A 17,857-nucleotide genomic window follows, 5' to 3' on the forward strand; every position below is an offset into this window, starting at 1 on the left:
CATGCAAGGATTCTTTAAATAATTCATTACACTTTTTCTTTAACATATGTAGTTTTTCACATAAAGCCCAAGTAAAGGGCTGTGAGGACTTCTAATAGGATCACCGTATAGCCATGACACTTTCCGATTCATGATTTACAAGAAACAAGAAATAGAGTTGGAGACATTTAGACTAGCCTACAAATCTCTGTGTGTGTGTTTTAATGTTTCCAGCCAAGAACCTTAAACAAAAAGTGTAGCATTAAAAAACTTCCCTTCGTCCCCGAGACCCCCCAACTCTAGACACTAGATCCCCGGAGACCTAAGCTGGGTCATCGGAGTCTGGGGCGCGGGGCGGCAGGTGAGCGGCTCGGGTCCCGCAGGGGTGTGCGCGGGTGGGCGCCGGGAGGTCGCCGAGCCAGTCAGTGCCGAAAGGACCGTGAACTCCAGGGGCCAACGATCACCGGGTGCGGAACTCAACGTTTCCGCCAGTTCCTGGACTTACTCGAGGAAAAACAAACAAACAAACAAACAGCAACAACAACAAAAATACTAACAGCAATGGGACTCTAATAAATCAACTTGGAGTGGGTGCAGACGGTTCCGGGACAACCCACACTTAGTCTAGGATCCCGAAGATCCCTCATCCAGCTTTCCCCGGGGCAAGCGGCGAAGCGCTAAGCAAGGCTGATCACTGTCCTCAGTCATCACCGAACCCGCGCACAGAACCCGTGGCCCCACGCTCTCCTATCCCCGCCAGCCGCAGACTAGCTCACTGCCACTCCGCGCGCAGGAGGAACTGGCAGCCGGGGACGTGAGGAAAGCTGCCGCGGCTTCAAACTCCGTAGTGCGCAGGCGCGACACACAACGCGCAGGCGCCGCCTAGAAGTGACTTCTCCAAAAAGTGTGTTAGTTCCTGGTCACCTGAGCTCCGGGTGACGCGGCTGCGGTAGCTGCGGATACACGCCTTCCGCGGGTCCTGCCTGGCGACCCCGACCTCCTCCTGCTGTCTCTCCGCTCCGCCACCCCAAACCCGCCAAGGTCCTGTCCTTTCCCTCCTGTCCTTTCTCAGCGTTGGGCCGGACCGGGCCGAGCCGGGCCGCCCGGGCGCGGTCTTTAACCATGGCGTGCCTCTTCAAGAAGAAAACCGTGGATGGTGAGTTCCAGGCTGGGCTGAAGGGGCCCAGCTCTGCGTTTTCCCAGCGTCTTTCGGGGCCTGCCGGCCGGGATTCTGCCTACTGTCTGTCCCTGGAGGCGGGGCTGGATCAAGTGGTCCCACAGGTGACCGCCCTCGCTGCACTTCTCTGCCTCCCTCTTGCTTCTGACTCACCTCACCTTAGGCTCACCTAGGCAGTCTGGTTGCTTCCCTAGCCTCACACTTCCCCCACCCTCGGGTTTTCCTCAGCAGGATGCTGAGCGTTTCTAGAAGGCTAGCGGGGTGCTGCTGGCCCTTGAGTGTCAATAGATTGGAGAGCTGATGGATTTCTTGTTGGTTTCCTCTGCTTCGATTGTTGCTCTTCGGCTGGGAGATGTACTACTTGTAGGCATCCAGACAGGAAACTTGCAGTCTCGGAATGGGGAGGGGAGGGGATAACAGGCTCCAGTTAAGAAATGAAGTTGGGTCTGGGTCGGTTGCTTCTTTAAGAACACCCCATCAATAAAGAGATATGAAACAAATGCTTTTTTTGATTGACCCCAGTAGAAAAATAAACCCCAGAGAAGTGCCCAGATTTAGTTTTCATAATGGATTTTTCTCCCTTATGATTATCATTTGCCAACTAAAATAAGAGATGGGGTATGTATTGTCTTCATAGAAGTTTAACATGTAAAGATACTTGGGTTGTTTCCCACATTTAGCTTAATATCATCTTGAGGGGGAAAAAGTGAATGTAAAAGAACGTATAAGTTTTATGGTGCTCATATGCGATGCCTGTAATGTGTTTATATAATACTTGATATTTTCATTGACTGCTACCAGCAATTAAATTCATTCAAGTTATTTAAAAATTGTGTTCCCCATTATATGTTTAGTCTAGGTTGTTGCTGTTCAGCCAAAGAATCACTTCTTTGTAAGGGTCTAATTCTGCCACAAAAGGAGCAGTGGTAGCTAGACGGTGATTGGTACAAATAGGGTGCTCCGTCCAGACCTGGAAGTAACTCCTTCATTCCTTTGTGTTGACTATTCCAATGCCAGCAAAATTATTTTGGGGAGGATAACAAAGAAGTCATCTCTGCCCTGCTACTCTACTCTTCATTTCAACACATAATGCTACTTTCCCTCTAATTTATCAGATGACATAATACATTTTTCCTTAATCTGGGTGACTGAACATTTTTTTGATTTATTGAGTTTTTATTAAGTATCATTTGCAATACCTGGAGTAACTACCAACTTGGTAGATAATGTGATCAATGATGTGAAATGGATTTTATGTGTGCTTTTCATGAGAATGCTGCTTAATCTTTAATATGGCACTTTATTTTTTCAATGTTTTAGCTACCACTGTTGTGAGCTTCACGTATTTTACAGTACTCTAGGGAGTGGGGATGGGGGAACGATTTATTTTCTTTTTGCTTGAGTTTTATATAGTTACAGGTTTTTTTGTTGTTTAGCTTTATATAGTGAGAATTTACTAAATGGAGGAAAAATGGTTTAATCTCCCGTACTGTGATGTTACAATTAGAGTTAATTTTTTTTAACAATAAAAACCAAACATTCTAGTTTTAATTGCTTAATACCGTCAAGTATTTTCAAAGACATAAATCTCAGTTCTGTGCTTCCTGGTGCCTTTGGAAATCTAGTGACTATTGTACTTGAAGTGTAGAGGGGAGAAAAGAAAGACAATGGGGATGTGCAATGAGTGTTTAACTGTATACTCATTTGCAGTTATTTCTTCCAAGAAATAACGTTTTTGCTGAATAGATTTATTTGTAAAAAAAAGTCTTAAGGACTCTTGCTAGGAACTATGCCACTAAATTAACCATATGTGCAATTTCCAAATGTAAATTTGGCCAGCAGGTACATTTACTATAAACTACCAAGATGCATACTTGATGTTTTCTTACATTATCATTTCCATTCCAATCATTTACTGACATCTTAATAAATAGATCTGTATTTTCATTATTTTGACGTAGAGCTTTACTTCTTTTACTCCCTGTTTTATTGAAAGGAAGGTTTTTTGTTTTGTCTAAAAGGTGACAGCATTCTTCTTGGTAATGAGGCTGTATATTATGAATATGAAATTTAATATATTTTTATTTCTTTCTCTCAGATCCTTGGATTGATCATGAGCTCTTTTATTGTATGCTGACTTTTAAATCTGTTCCAGCAGTAATGAAATTCTGATATATAAGGGAAATATGTACCTGCCTATAGATCTGGGGAATAATTGAATCTTTTTTTCTGTTTGGATTGGCTGAAAGAGTTATATACTGTATCATTAAAGACTACTGCACATGTAAATTAAAAAGGAAGACAACATTACAGCACTTATTACTATTCAGAGTTATGTTTAATTCATTTTTGACAGAAAGATGAACAAGTCTCTGCAGTGTACACTTTGCTAAAGAAATTAATGAGAGGTATACCTCAAGAGAAGGGAAGGATCCTTTGGAATTTGAAATTACAATTGTGTACTACTTGGTTTTCCTTTTACCTGTGTAAGGATATACATATGTGTGTGTGTATATATATATAGTATTATGTTTACCTACAGTGTTTATTTTCCCCCTTTGTAGACTAATAGTGACCTATTTAGGGAAGCTAATTATGAACCTGTAAATCAGGATCCCACTAGGACTTGTCATAAATGCACAACTAAACATGCCTTAAAAGTGAAGTTCTTTAAACACTGTATAAGTTTTGTCTGTTAACCTCAGTAGAGACAAATTTGACTAAACCAACACTGTGCTAACCATTGTGCATGCAGTATCTTATTTCTCGTAAAACCTGCAAGTACTCATATAACATCCTTATAAAATGAGAAAAGCAAAGGACTAAGTCATGTGTTCAAGATCATACAGCTATTAAGTGTCAGAGCTAGGACCTCATCCCTTTGAGTATTATTATTACTTTTTTCTTACTAGAGATTGATAATGAAACAGTTTAATTTTGCTCCTCTTATCAAGCACATGGAATTCTCAACGTTTGGTAGATACCATGCAACATTTGCATTCTTTCTGGAACCAGACTTTTCTTTTGGAATTAGTGGTAGAACTTTACTTTGTAATGGTGGTGGCACTGGAAATAACCCACTCCTGACTCTCCCTGAACACAGCATTTCTTCGGAAGTATGACCAGTTTCTTTTTGCTGTTATCTAAACCTTTTGAAGAAGTAGTGATGTCTTATCTCCACTTCTTTACTTAGCAGACTGCCTCCCCCACCTTATAGCAGTAGATGTTGCTTAGATCATCAGTAACTTCTAGATTGTAAAATCTAATGGCCGTTATTAGTGATCGTCTCTTGGGCCTATGTTTTGCATTTGATCCTGATAATTAATTTATTCTCTGAAATTCCCTCTCTTAACTTCCAAGACATAACACTCTCTTAATTTTCCCCAAATTCCTCTGACTGCTCCTTTCTTTCTCCTTTCCGTATTTTCTTTTATTTTTATTTTTCTTAAACCTACCCCTTATATGTTAGTGTTCTTCTTGGTTCCATCCTAGGCTACCACTGTTCTAACTGCATTCTCTCCCTGCATGATTTTATTTACTCCTATTTTAAGTATAACTTAAGTACTGATATATCCCAAATCTGTGTCTCTAGATGTATTTTTGAGTTTCAGGCCAGATGTCCAACAATTCGCTGAATATCTGTACCTAGGTGTCTCACAATACCTCAAACTCAAGATCCCATACAGAACTCATCGTATCTTCATCCAGTGTTGACAGTGCTAGATGTTGCCCTCTACCATCAACTAATTACCAAGTCCTGCTTCTTTTGCTTGTTAAATATTGGACACATAGGATCTTCCTCTGTGTTCCTGCAACTCTTTGCTCTAATTCGGATCCTACTTACCTTGTACTTGACTATATCAACTTTTTGCTTTGCTTTCCTATAGCTTCGTAGCCCTTAAATCCTTCATCCACAAAGTTGCGTGTGTAATTGAAACTTGAACCCAAATCTGACTGTTACCCCTCAGTGTAAACCCCTTTATGAAATCTCTGGCACCAACAGGATTCACTGTGAGAGTTTTAATAATGCATGTGTGGCTCTCCTTGAACTGACCCTTCCCTTTCTAGCCATCTCTGGACATTTTGGCGTCCAGCAGCACTGTTCTTCTGTTCATTGGTATCTACCGTACTCTTTCTCGCCCTGACATATTTTTGCTTTTGATGGCCTTATGCCTAGAATTCCCTTTTTCTCTTCTTCTAGCGAACCTGAACTATCCTAGGTTTATTTCTTCTCAAAGTCTCTATTAAGTACCTCACTACTTGTGTTCCCCTTTTGTGGCATTTTTTTTTCTGACTTGGATTCACTAGAACCGTAATAGAGCCTCCTGTACTTTCAAAGTTGAATAATGCTTATTCTGAGTCTCTTCTACATTCCATGTTTGTAAGGGGCTTCAGAGTCTTCAGCAGAAATGAAAATATATCTGCAAGAGTTTCTAATTTGGAGATTAAATCTCTAAAATAATATCATTTACTAACCAAAGTAGTATTTCCAACATCCAGGGCTTAGAAGAACCTGGATCCACACTTTGCCACCCACTGTGAACTTTAGTGCAAGTTAGAGGTAATTTGAAGAACACTACAGAGAGAAGAGGAACAAAGCTTCTTGGCTTTTGCCTCATTGGGATGATATTTGCATATGCTAGTTGTCCAGAGTTCAGAAACTATGAGGTTTTGACTAAGTTGGGATAAATCCCCTGTCATTGTATCAGTTGTGATGCCACATTTCTGATGTTAAAAGGAAGTAAAATGGAATATCTTTCAGAAACATTTTTTTTTTCTCTATTCCAGAATAAAATACACCATTCTCCTGGTGGAACCTGCAGAATTCAGGTCTTTCCCAGGATGTTATGTGTCCTTTTAGTACTCCTTATTCTGGATATTTAAAAAACTCAAATTTTACTTTCTACTTAACCCCTCCATTCTTGACATACCATAGAAAAATAATTGAACATGGGATTGAGGAACACAGTATACTCCTCTGAGCATTTTCTTAGAAAAACATTCTCCCTCCTTTTAGAACAGTTATTTCTGTAGGCAAAATGTGTTCCTTCTGTATTTCCACATCCCCAGCGTGACACCAAAGACAGACATCTCCTTTCCGGCTACCATTTCATATCTTCAGGTCCATTGGCCTGTGAGGCTTTTCTTCCAGGACACATTCCCTCTCATTCTCTCATTTATCTAAGCTGAAAAATGCGCTTTGACAGTTTTCTGAACTGAAGTTTTATTGATGATGTTACTAAAGCTTTTGTCATTGAGGACCAAACGAGGCTCAAAAGTCTGCTGACATGTGCCCATCTCAAAACCTTGTTTTAGTTCTTTAAAACACTGGCATTTTTATGGTTATAAATTGGTTCAGATTAATTCCTCAGGGCTTGAGTGACTTTTGAGAGTTACTAGTAGGAGAAAAAAATTATTTTTGCTACGGCATATGCTACCATAGGTCTTGGCTTGACTCTCCCATTTTCTCTTCAGTGTTTTGCCTCTTCCAAGTCCTGCTGTTTCTCAGCTTAAACCTGGTTCTTAAGTTGGTTGGCTCCCTGACCATGTATAGGTGGAATAAAGCTGTTGGCATGATCCCCCTTTTTTCTTTTTATTTTCTATAGTTGCCTTTTGTTTTCTTTTTTACCATGTATTAGAACTGATTAGTTAAGCTGATAATATTTGTCCCTGAGTGTCAGATATACCATTCCCAAAACCTGAGAAGCAAATTTGGTTTGCATATCAAATTCTAATTACTTTGTACCCAGTCTCACTCTCATTTTCCTTCTGCGTTTGAGTAAATCTTGTTCCTAGAACCAGAACTTTCTAAATAGTGACCTTTAATGTTTCTTTTTAATGCCTTAGCTTTTGAGTTTGTAATAGTTTTGCAGTGTTTTTTTTTTCTTCATCAACCCAAGATGAAACATTCTCACATAGCCAGGACTTCTTTTCACTTTACTGTTCATTGGCAAGCTCCATCATGCCTAGTTAGCTGAATTCACACTCACTCTGGACTTTTCTTATATCCATAGCACAATTAGGGTTTGTCCAGTGCTGTTTCCAGTGTCACAGTGCTCCCTGTTCCCACTGATACTAGCTGTTACAGAGCTTGTAGGTGAAGTCTAAAGTAGAAGCTACCTCTTCCCTGGAGATCTTGATACCTTGAAACTAGTCAATGGAGATTATAAAGTAGGATGTGGGAACATTTTGTTTCTATCTCAATTCATATGATGATTAGGTTTAGAGGAACTGATAGGCAATAAAATCGCATAGATAAAAATGTATTTTCTCAAATTAAATATATTTAATAGTAGGAAATTTGGCTTATTAAATTAAAAAGTCTGTTACGACTTTTTAAAGTGAAAAACACAACATACAGTATAGTGGCTACTTGTCTGGTAGATCAGCTTGAGTCCTGCTGACTGGTGGAGATTTGCGTACTGTTCCCGCATTCCTGAGGCATTCATCCCGAACTGCCTTACAAACTTGAGATAGCCCCCCACCTTCCCCCAAAAGAAAGGCACTTTAAATAGTGTTACTCACAAATTAATGAATGTCCATATTTATACTTGATAAATACTTTTTGCTTTTATCCTCAAATGTACAAATTATATCTAAACTAATGATAGGGAGGACAGGCATGATTCAAGTTGGGGCCCTCAAACCCCAAGCAGAGAATTCTGGTGAGCTAGACTGGACCATATGGGAGACCTTTTTTTGTTTTGTTTTTATTTTTTATTTTTTGACTTTTTATTTTTTGTAAGCAGATAAACCATATTGACTCAGAACCGAACAAGGCAGAAATAGCTTGTGTCTCCTAAGTCCAAGACTTAAGTCTATGATCTTATCACTCTGCTGTAGACCTGTCTATTTCCTTCAGAAAGAAAAACCTGAAAGACTTGAGATAGGCTTTTAATGCCCAGGGTGGAGCTGGCCTGGGTGGCCTTTTCTAAGTGTTGTGCTGGGCATGGGCAAAGAGAGGGTGTTGGATGAATCAAGCCTCCAGACCCTTTTTATCTCACTGAATGGTAAGAGAGAGAATATGCTATATCATATCCATGTACCTTTGGCATTTGCACAGTGTGAAGTTTTCTATTACCACCTATTGTGATGTCTTTGCAGCAAACCACAAGGTAGAAGAAGTCCTACAGAATGAAAAATTCAGTGTACACCCTTATCTGCCTGAAGAAAGAAGCAGAGGATAGACAGGAGTCAAGCACTCTATCTCTCTTAGGTGGCAACAGTTCCCTGTACATGTTTCTGTCATGATCTTGCCTCACATTGAAAAATGGGGAAAGTAGAAAGTTAGAAGGGAAATAGCCTATTATTTCAATGCTCCACATTTCCATTGTAGAAAGCTAGCTATCATATTTCAGATTTTACTATTGTTAAATTATCTTTTTTGACAACTGATTTTGTTTTACATTTTAAAGACGTGTTAAATAAATATGCCTGTAAGAGGAATCCTTTCACATTTCAATGTATGTGTTTGTACTCCCATAGATCGCTACTAAGTATGATGTATTGGGATGGTATTTGCATGAAGAAAGGTGGGACTACAAACAAGCAAGTAAATAAATATATGTATTCCCTTCTCTTAAAGAGATTGTAATCTTGGGATGAAATCATACCTACTAAGAAATAAATCTAGTGGATAATAAACGTGGCTGTAAAAACATGAAAATTGTCTCAGACCATTTTCATATTATTCCTTCTGAATTATCTAGAAGACCAGATTATTAAACGTGGATTTAATATAGCGATTATTTTAAAAAAAGAAGAGTAATTTGTTAGTTTTATAGTATGTTTCTATTGTCTCATATGAAAATATGTTTTACTGTCTTTCCATAATATGTTTTAAAGTGTTGTGATTATGTTTTAGTATGTAACATTAGCCGCTCTGAGTTTATAGCTTAGAACTGTTTAAATATTAATAAGCCTATTAACAACTATGAGGCTGTGGAATATGCGGTAGTTAATTTTATTTTTCTTTTATGATATACAGTGACTGTTATGGTACATATAGTTACATTAAATTAAGAAAAGTGAAATCAAACTATTTTAATTAAATTGCATGTTTTGTTGAATTCGCATGTAATCGTACTTGTTTTCCCATAAAGATGGCTATACCTAGCCTCGATGATTCTCAGATACCTACTGGGTGTTCAGCAATTCAGTTCAGTTCTGACAGTAATTATCTAGAGTTAGGGCAGACGCTATAAGTGAAAGACAGTCCCGCAAGACTGCCCTACTTCAGATGCCACTTGAAAGTCCCAGGTTGCCACCAGTACTTCTGACTGACCAGGTTTTCCTACAACTTCATCTTCAGGTTTGATAATTCACTAGGACAACTCTTAGAACTCATCAGAGTGCTTCATTTACTGTTACTGGTTTATTTTAAAGTATACAACTAGGAATAGTCAAATGGAAGTGATCCATAGGTCAAGGGTCGAGGGTGGAGGACAGAGCTTCCATGCCCTCTCTGGGTATGCCATCTTCCTGGCATATCAGTGTGTTCACCAACTGAGAGATCCTCTGAATCTCTTAGTTAAGGTTTTTTTATAACCCTATCTCAAGCACCCACCTCTGCTGACATGTGGGGGTGGGGTTAAAATGTCTCACCCTTTAGTCAAGTGTTTGGTCTTTCTGGTGACCAACCTTTCTGAGGCTATCAGCTGCCCTCCCACACCTACCCCATATACTCAGATATGGTGCACAGGAGCTTGTTGTGAATAACAAAAGACATTCCTATCATTCAAGAAATTTCAAGGGTTTTAGGCCCTCTGTGCCAGGAACCCAGGACAAAGACCAAATTTATATGTTTAATTATATCACCCTCGTAATGAAAAAATGTATATAGATAGAATTTTAGATCTTAACTTTCAGCAGTTGCTGTGTGCTTGTGTCAATTATCTGGCCACAATTTAACTTCTCAGTATAGTGGTTTGTCTTTCTGAGCAGTACTGTTGTAGCTTGTATAAGACCATCATCATGACCGGGCGCAGTGGCTCATGCCTGTAATCCCAGCACTTCGGAAGGCTGAGGCGGGTGGATCACCTGAGTCAGGAGTTTGAGACCAGCCTGGCCAACATGGTGAAACCCCATCTCTACTAAAAATACAAAAATTAGCCAGGCATGGTGGCACATCCCTGTAATCCCAGATACTTGGGAAGCTGAGGCAGGAGAATCACTTGAACCTGAGAGGTGAACCAAGATCGCGCCATTGTACTCCAGTCTGGGTGACATGAGTGAAACTCCATCTCAAAACAAAACAAAACATCTGATACTGCCAATTCATCTTATACTAGTTGAGTTTAGGGAGTCCTTAGTACACAAAGGAGTTGTACTCCAGAAATTCATTTATTTTTTGAGTTTAAAATTTAGAGCACATTTTCTATGGAAACAGCGGGGTAAGTGGTAAATGTTTTTTATATCAGTCCATTGGCTTTGACAAAATAGGGAACTAAGTCCAAAAGAAGATCGGGTGTGTTTGAGTGTTGCGGATGAAGAGGTTCATGATTCCATTGAAAGATAGGGAAATGAGAGTGTGTTTGTTATTTGGGGTCAGTCTATAGATGTCTGAGGAAAGGTGTGTATTATGGACTGAATTGTCCCCTCTGCCCCCCACAATTCATATGACAAAGCTCTGACCACTCATGTGACTGTATTTGGGGACAGTGCCCTTAAGGATGTAATCGAGGTTAAATAAAGTCAGATGAGGCCCTGATTCAATGACTGCTATCCTTAGAAGAAGAGAAAGATCCACAGGGAAAAGGCCATCTGAGAACACAGCAAGAAGGTGGCCATCTGCAAGCCAAGGAGAGAGGCCTCAGGAAAAATTAAACCTGCTGGCACCTAGACTCCTTTCAGCCATCAGCACTGTGAGAAAATACATTAAGCCATCCACTTTGTGATATTTCGTTGTGGCAGCCCTGGCAAACTAATACAGCATGTTCCAATCCATACTCTAGGGGATACTGGTGTCTAGGAAATATTAATAGATATTTCTTAAAAACAATTCTTAATACATTTGGTCAATAATCTATGATATATTCTCCATTTAAAGATTAACAATGCATATGCATGTATTAAACATTCCCAGAAGCCTTGAAGCAAAGAAATGTGTTTAATTTTTTTTTTCAGTTTTAACATTTCCCAAATACATTTATCTGTGGATCTTCCACACCCTCTCTTTTAAATGAAATGTATGTTTTCTATTAGTCTCACTCATTTTAGAAGAAGAAAGTAGGTGGCAGGAGAGAAAGCCCCCTCTTTCTTTATCTCTGTTAGAGATATGCCATGGTTTCATATTCCTGTATTTAAACAACATGTAGAATACCTCTAATACTAGTAAATCCTAAGTATTAGATGCCCACCAGTATAAAATTGAGAAACAGAATAAGCAAAAGAGATATGATAGATGTCTTGTAGGTAGGATATAGGAGTTTTGACATCTTATTTTAACTTTTATTCAGAAAGTCATTGTGGTTGATTAGTTTTATCAATAATATGACTATAGTAACTACTAACTGTAACTATTATAACTATAGAATAACTATCTTAAAAAAGATAATGATTTTTGACTTTGTTGTTTTAATTGAAGTTGAATTCATATAACATTAACCATTTTAAAGTGAACAGTTCAGTGACATTTAGTACATTCATTCACAATGGTGTGTTACCACTACCTGTATCTAGTTCTAAAACATTTTCATCACCTCCAAATAAAATCTTGTACCTATTAAACAGTTCACAATGATGTATTACCACCACCTATATCCAGTTCTAAAACATTTTCATTACCTCAAAATAAAATCCTATACCCTTTAAGCAGTAACTTACCATTCTCCCTTCTCCCCAACCCCTGCCATATACCAGTTTGCTTTGTCTGTATGGATTGTATATATAATTATAATACAAATGTAATTATAAATTGTGACGTTTTCTATCTGGCATCTTCACTTACTATAATGTTTTTGAGGTTCGCGCATGTTGTAGTATGTATCAGTACTTCATTCTTTTGATAGCTACATAATGCTCCATTGTATTTATATACCACAATTTGTTTATCTGTGCACCTCTTTGTGGTCATTTGGGTTACTTCCACTTTTTGGCTAATGTTACTAATGCTGTGAACATTCATGTAGAAGTATTTGTTTGAATACGTATTTCACTTCTTTCCGGTAGATATCTAAGAGTAGAATTACTCGGTCATACAGTAATTTGATGTTTCACTTTCTGAGGAATCATCAAACTGTTAAGCATAGTAACCAAACCATTATACATTCCTATGAGCAATATGCAAGGGTTCCAATTTTCACGTATTCATTAGCACTTATTTTCCTTTTATAAAAAATTATTCATTCTAATCCATGTGAAGTAGTATTATTTTCTTTAGGACTAATGATGTGGAGCACCCTTTTTATGTGTTCATTGGCCATTTGTATATCTTCTTTGGAGAAATGTCTGTTCAAGCCTTTAGCCCATTTAAAAGTTGGATTGTTTGTATCTTGTTTCTTGAGTTATAAGAATTTTTTATATATTCTGCACACCAGACTCTTATCAGATATATTATTTGCATATATTTTCTCTTATTCTATAGGTTGTCTTTTCACCTGATAATGTCCTTTAATGCATAAAAAATTTTAATTTTCACTAAGTCCAATTTATCTTTTTTTTTTCTTTTGCTCTTTATGCTTTTAGTGTTATATTTAAGAATGTAATGCCAAATCCCAGGTCATAAAGATTTACTTGTGTGTGTTCTAAGGTTCAACTCTTACATTTGGGTTATTGATCTTTTTTGAGTTAATTTTTGTATACAGTGTGATGTAAAGGTCCAACTTTATTCTTTTTCATGTGGATGTCCAGAGTTCCCAGTACTATTTGATGAAGAGATTGTTCTTTCTCTGTTGCTGTTGTTGTTTTTAAATCTCTTTATTAAAAAGTTAGTCTAGTGAAGTAGTTAAGATCACTGGTTCAAGAAACAGAATGGTTGGATCCAACCAAATCTGGTGTTACTACTTGCTACTTATGTGGCTTTGGGCAAGCCACTTAACCTTCGTAACATTCAGTTTTCTTATATATAAAATAATAGAAACTCCACAGCATTATTATGAACATTAAATTGTGTAATGTCTGTAACTTAACACAATTTCTGACAATAAGAGATCAGCGTTGCCAAGAATTAACACTGATATCTGATTTTTTGAAGAAATCATTGTTTAGTAACAACTAACCCAGATTACAGTGCATCAGGCCTAGAGTAAAATTTTAATTCTTCAAAAGGTAGGTCTAAAGAATCCCAATGAATTCAGATAAATTAGAAAGATACTATAATTGAGAGGATACTTGCAGTATGTCACAGCGTTTGTATGTTATTTACTCCTTACTGTCCTTTCTTATGAAAAAGAAAGCTGAGGTTTCGAGTATCAACTAGCTCTTCCAAGGTGTAATCATGATGATCAGGTGGCTGAGGTGAGATTCAAATCCAGATCTGCCTCATTGGAAAGTCTGGTGTTTCACTCTGTTAATACTTACTGCAGAAAACCAAACATATTTAATAAACATGTAACCTGTCTTCCTTTCTGAATTTCATATAGTATTAAAGTAAGGAGACATGAAAAGGATGTGTGTGTGTGAGAGACATATATTTGTGCTATATACAACATTGTATACTAATCAGTTCTCTAGGGGAATATTTTATTGTGATTTAATACTTTTGGCCAAATCTCAGACTGTAGCATATTTCCATTCACCTGCTATCAATTCTTTATATTTTATTAATATTTATAATTCAGGTTTTAATACTTAACTAATTTTTTAGCATATTAAAGTAAAAAAAAAAAAAATTGACATCTAGTAAATCTAAGGATTTTTTTTTTTTTTTTTTTTGGAGACGGAATTTCCCTCCTGTTGCCCAGGCTGGAGTGCTGGAGTACAATGGCATGATCTCGGCTCAACGCAGCCACCTCCCAGATTCAAGCTATTCTACCACAGCCTCCCAAGTAGCTGGGATTACAGGCATGTGCCACCACACCCAGTTAATTTTGTATTTTTAGTAGAGACGGCTTTTCTCCATGTTGGTCAGGCTGGTCTCGAACTCCTGACCTTAGGTGATCCACCCACCTCCACCTCCCAAAGTGCTAGGATTACATGCGTGAGCCACCGTGCCCAGCTAGTATAAGATTTTTAAAAATCATGATCTGTGAATCTGGTATTTTAAATGTTATTGAAAATTTTACAACCCATAAATTTAGGTTTCTTTTGTGATTCTCCTAGATGTAATAAAGGAACAGAATCGAGAGTTACGAGGTACACAGAGGGCTATAATCAGAGATCGAGCAGCTTTAGAGAAACAAGAAAAACAGCTGGTAAGTAGAACATTAAATTTCAGTTTAACTTTTCAAACAAATTTGGAAATTACTGTAGGAATAATTAGCTAACTAGGAAAAAGGCACATGGCAGGTGGCAAGTGATTTACTTAACTAAGAAATGGCAGTTAATAATTTTTGTATCTTCTGCTTACCTTTGTTTATTGTGTCATTCTGCTGACTTTTATTGGGATTCTGTGTATTCTGTTGATTATAGAATCAAATTATTCTTCAGTTTGTGAGAGTCATGAGTATCTAGGAAGAAATATTGCTCAAGGCAGAACCACCGTCTTAGTTAACAACAAAGGTAAAATAGTCATGGAAAACAAAGAAAGGTTATTTTAAAAATTACATTAACTCAGAGGAGTCTTGCTTGATGTTTTAAAGATCATTGTGTCTTTGACAATGAATGTACTTTTATAATAGACTGATCTGCTTCATTTTTAAATATTCTTTATGCTATGTTTTTATGTGTATATTACCTCAAATCTTTAAAAAATAGCTTTATTGAGGGATAATTGACATGCGATGAATTGTACATATTTCAGGTGTACAATTTGATGGTTTTGACATATCTATAAACTCATGAAACCATTATTACAGCCAACGTAATGAACATACCCATCTTCCCCAAAGTTTCCTTATGCCCCTGGAAATCCCTCCTACCCATCCCTGCCTGTCTCCCTTTTTCCTGATGAAGCAAATACTGATCTGTCACTGTAGATGAGTTTTCATTTCTAGAATTTTATGTAAATGGAATCATAGAAGGTCAACTCCTTTTTATGGCCTCTTTCACTCAGCTGATTATTTTGAGGTTAATCAGTGCTGTTTCATGCATTAATGTTAATTACTTTTTATTGATGAGTATTATTCAATTGTTTGGATATTTCACAATTTGTTTATCTATTTACTAGCCAGTGGACATTTGGGTTGTTTCCAGGTATTGGTTGTTTGAATAAAGTTGCTTTAAACATTCAATCAAAGTTTTTGTGAACGTGGTTTTCATTTTTCTTGGGTGTATTCCTGAGTGAGATTGCTGGGTCATAGGGTAAATGTATGTTTAACTGCTAAAAAATTAAAATTAAAGTGCTGAAAAATTTGCAGAATGCCTGTAATGTTTACTCTTCCCATTAGTAATGTATGAAAGTTACAGTTGTTTCCCATACTTGGAGTTGACAGTCTTTAATTTTGTGGGTGTATAGTAGATTGTCATTTTAAATTTCATTTTCTTAATCACTAATGCTGTTGAACATCTTTTTATATACCTGTTTACCGTTTACTTACCTTTTTTGCCAGAGTGTCTATTCAAATATTTTACCTATTTTTTCATCAAATTGTTTTCTTTCTTAGTTACAATAGATTTTTATATATTGTGGAAACAAATGCTTTATCAAGTATATGTTGTACAAATATTCTTTCCAAGTTCTTAACCTTGTCCTTCATTTTCCTAAGTGTCTTTTGAGGAATGAAAGGGTTTTTTTGGCTTATTTTGATCAAGTACAATTTTTTATTCTTTTATTCTTTTTTTTCAATGTTGGAGTTTCTTACAAATGTCAATTAGGTCCAATTGGTGATAGTGTTTTCTAAGTCTTCTGTATCATTGCAGATCTTCTGTCTACTTGTCACAATTAGAGTGTATGCCTAAGAGTGGAGTTGTTAATATTTCTCATCCTTTTTTCTATAACTAGTACTTTTAGTGTACTGCTTACTTTTAGTGTACTAGCTATGAGTGCCTAATCCAAAGTCAGTAATATTTTCTACTGTGTTTTCTTCTAGAAATAATTCAGTTTTAGTTCTTCCATTTAAAACTGTGAACCATATTGAATTAAGTTTCAGTATGGTGTCAGGTAAGGGTGGAGGTTCACTTTTTGCATATGGAAGGTCAGTTGTTTCAACATAATTATTGCTGACACTTTCCCTTGTCATCTTTGTGGAAAATCAGTTGTCCAAATGTAGGCATCTTTCTGGGCTCTATTCCATTGATTTATATGACTGTTTTTAAGCTAATACCACATTATTTTTGTTAATAAAGGTTTAAAGTAAGTCTAAAAGTTAGCATTAATCCTTCCACTTCACACTTCTTTTTTCCTAATTGTTTTGGCTGTTTTAGGTGCTTTGCATATCTATAGGAACTTTAGAATACAAATCAGTTTCTACAAAAAAGATCAGATTTTGATTGGGATTACGTTGAATATGTACATATTAACGTTGTGTCATAAGACATATTAACATAATGTTAATTAATGTTAACAGAAGACATATTAACATTATGTCTTCTGACCTATGAAGGTATTATATCTCTCCATTATGTAGATCCCTATTTATTTAGATCTTCAATTTTCCTCAGCAGTGTTTTGTACTTGTTGAAATGGTTGTGTGGTTTTCTTTTTTAGTCTGTCAATACAGTGAATTACTTTGATTATCAAAAGTTGAATCAACCTTTCGTTCCAGGCACACACCTTACTTGTTAATGATATATTTTTTAAATGTATTTTCAGTTTGCTGAAATTTTAAGAATATCTGCATCTGTGTTCATAAAATATACTGATTTGTAGTTTTTTGTGTGTGTAGTGTAGGCAGCAGTGCAGTGTTTTTATTTCATTTTGATATCAGGGTAATAATGGCTGGCCTAGTAATGCTGGCCTCATAGCATGAGTTGGCAAGGGTCCCATACTCTTTTCTTTACTGGAAAAGTTTGTATAGTTCTTCCTTAAATGTATGACAGGATTCATCAGTAAAGTCATATGTGAATGAAGATTGTCTTTGTAGGTAGATTATTAAACTACAAATTCTTTTTAAAAATAGATATACAGTGGCTTAGGTCATCTATCTTATTGAATGATCTTGGTGGCTTTAGTCTGTCAAGTAACTTGTCCATTTCTATTAAATTTTAAAATATACTGATATGTTGTTTATAATATTCCGTTACTATCCTTTAACATCTTTAGGATAAGAAGTGATGCCCTTCTTTGCTTTCTCAGTATTTGTAACTGTGTTCTCTCCCTCTCTCTGTCTGTCTCTTTCTCAGTTTTTTTTGTCATCAGCCTGGTTAGTAGTTAATCAATTTGATTGATCTATTAAAACACACACACACACACACACACACACACACACACACACAACAGCTTTTGCTTTTTGGTTTCACTGATTTTCTGTATGGATTTTTTTTTTTTTTTTTTTTTTTTGTGATGGAGTCTCATTTTGTCACCAGTCTGGAGTGCAGTGGCGCCATCTCAGCTCCCTGCAACCTCTGCCTTCCGGGTTCAAGTGATTCTTCTGCCTCAGCCTCCCAAGTACCTGGGACTACAGGCGTGTGCCACCACGCCCAGCTAATTTTTTTGTATTTTTA

The 17,857-nt window shown here is 37.0% G+C and overlaps 1 protein-coding gene across 1 annotated transcript in view; it reads left to right on the forward strand.

The window, feature by feature from the left end:
* The first annotated feature begins 319 nt into the window (after positions 1 to 319).
* Positions 320 to 17,857, forward strand: part of CHMP2B (charged multivesicular body protein 2B) — a 28,769-nt gene continuing 11,231 nt past the window's right edge. The window contains exons 1-2 of the mRNA XM_003893805.4: positions 320 to 1,135; positions 14,417 to 14,508. Of these exons, the coding sequence (XP_003893854.1) occupies positions 1,102 to 1,135; positions 14,417 to 14,508 (126 nt within the window). The 5' untranslated portion in view covers positions 320 to 1,101. The remainder of the gene's footprint in view (positions 1,136 to 14,416; positions 14,509 to 17,857) is intronic.

The sequence above is a fragment of the Papio anubis genome, chromosome 2 (genome assembly GCF_008728515.1).
Source record: "Papio anubis isolate 15944 chromosome 2, Panubis1.0, whole genome shotgun sequence".
In the NCBI taxonomy this organism is placed as follows: Eukaryota; Metazoa; Chordata; class Mammalia; order Primates; family Cercopithecidae; genus Papio; species Papio anubis.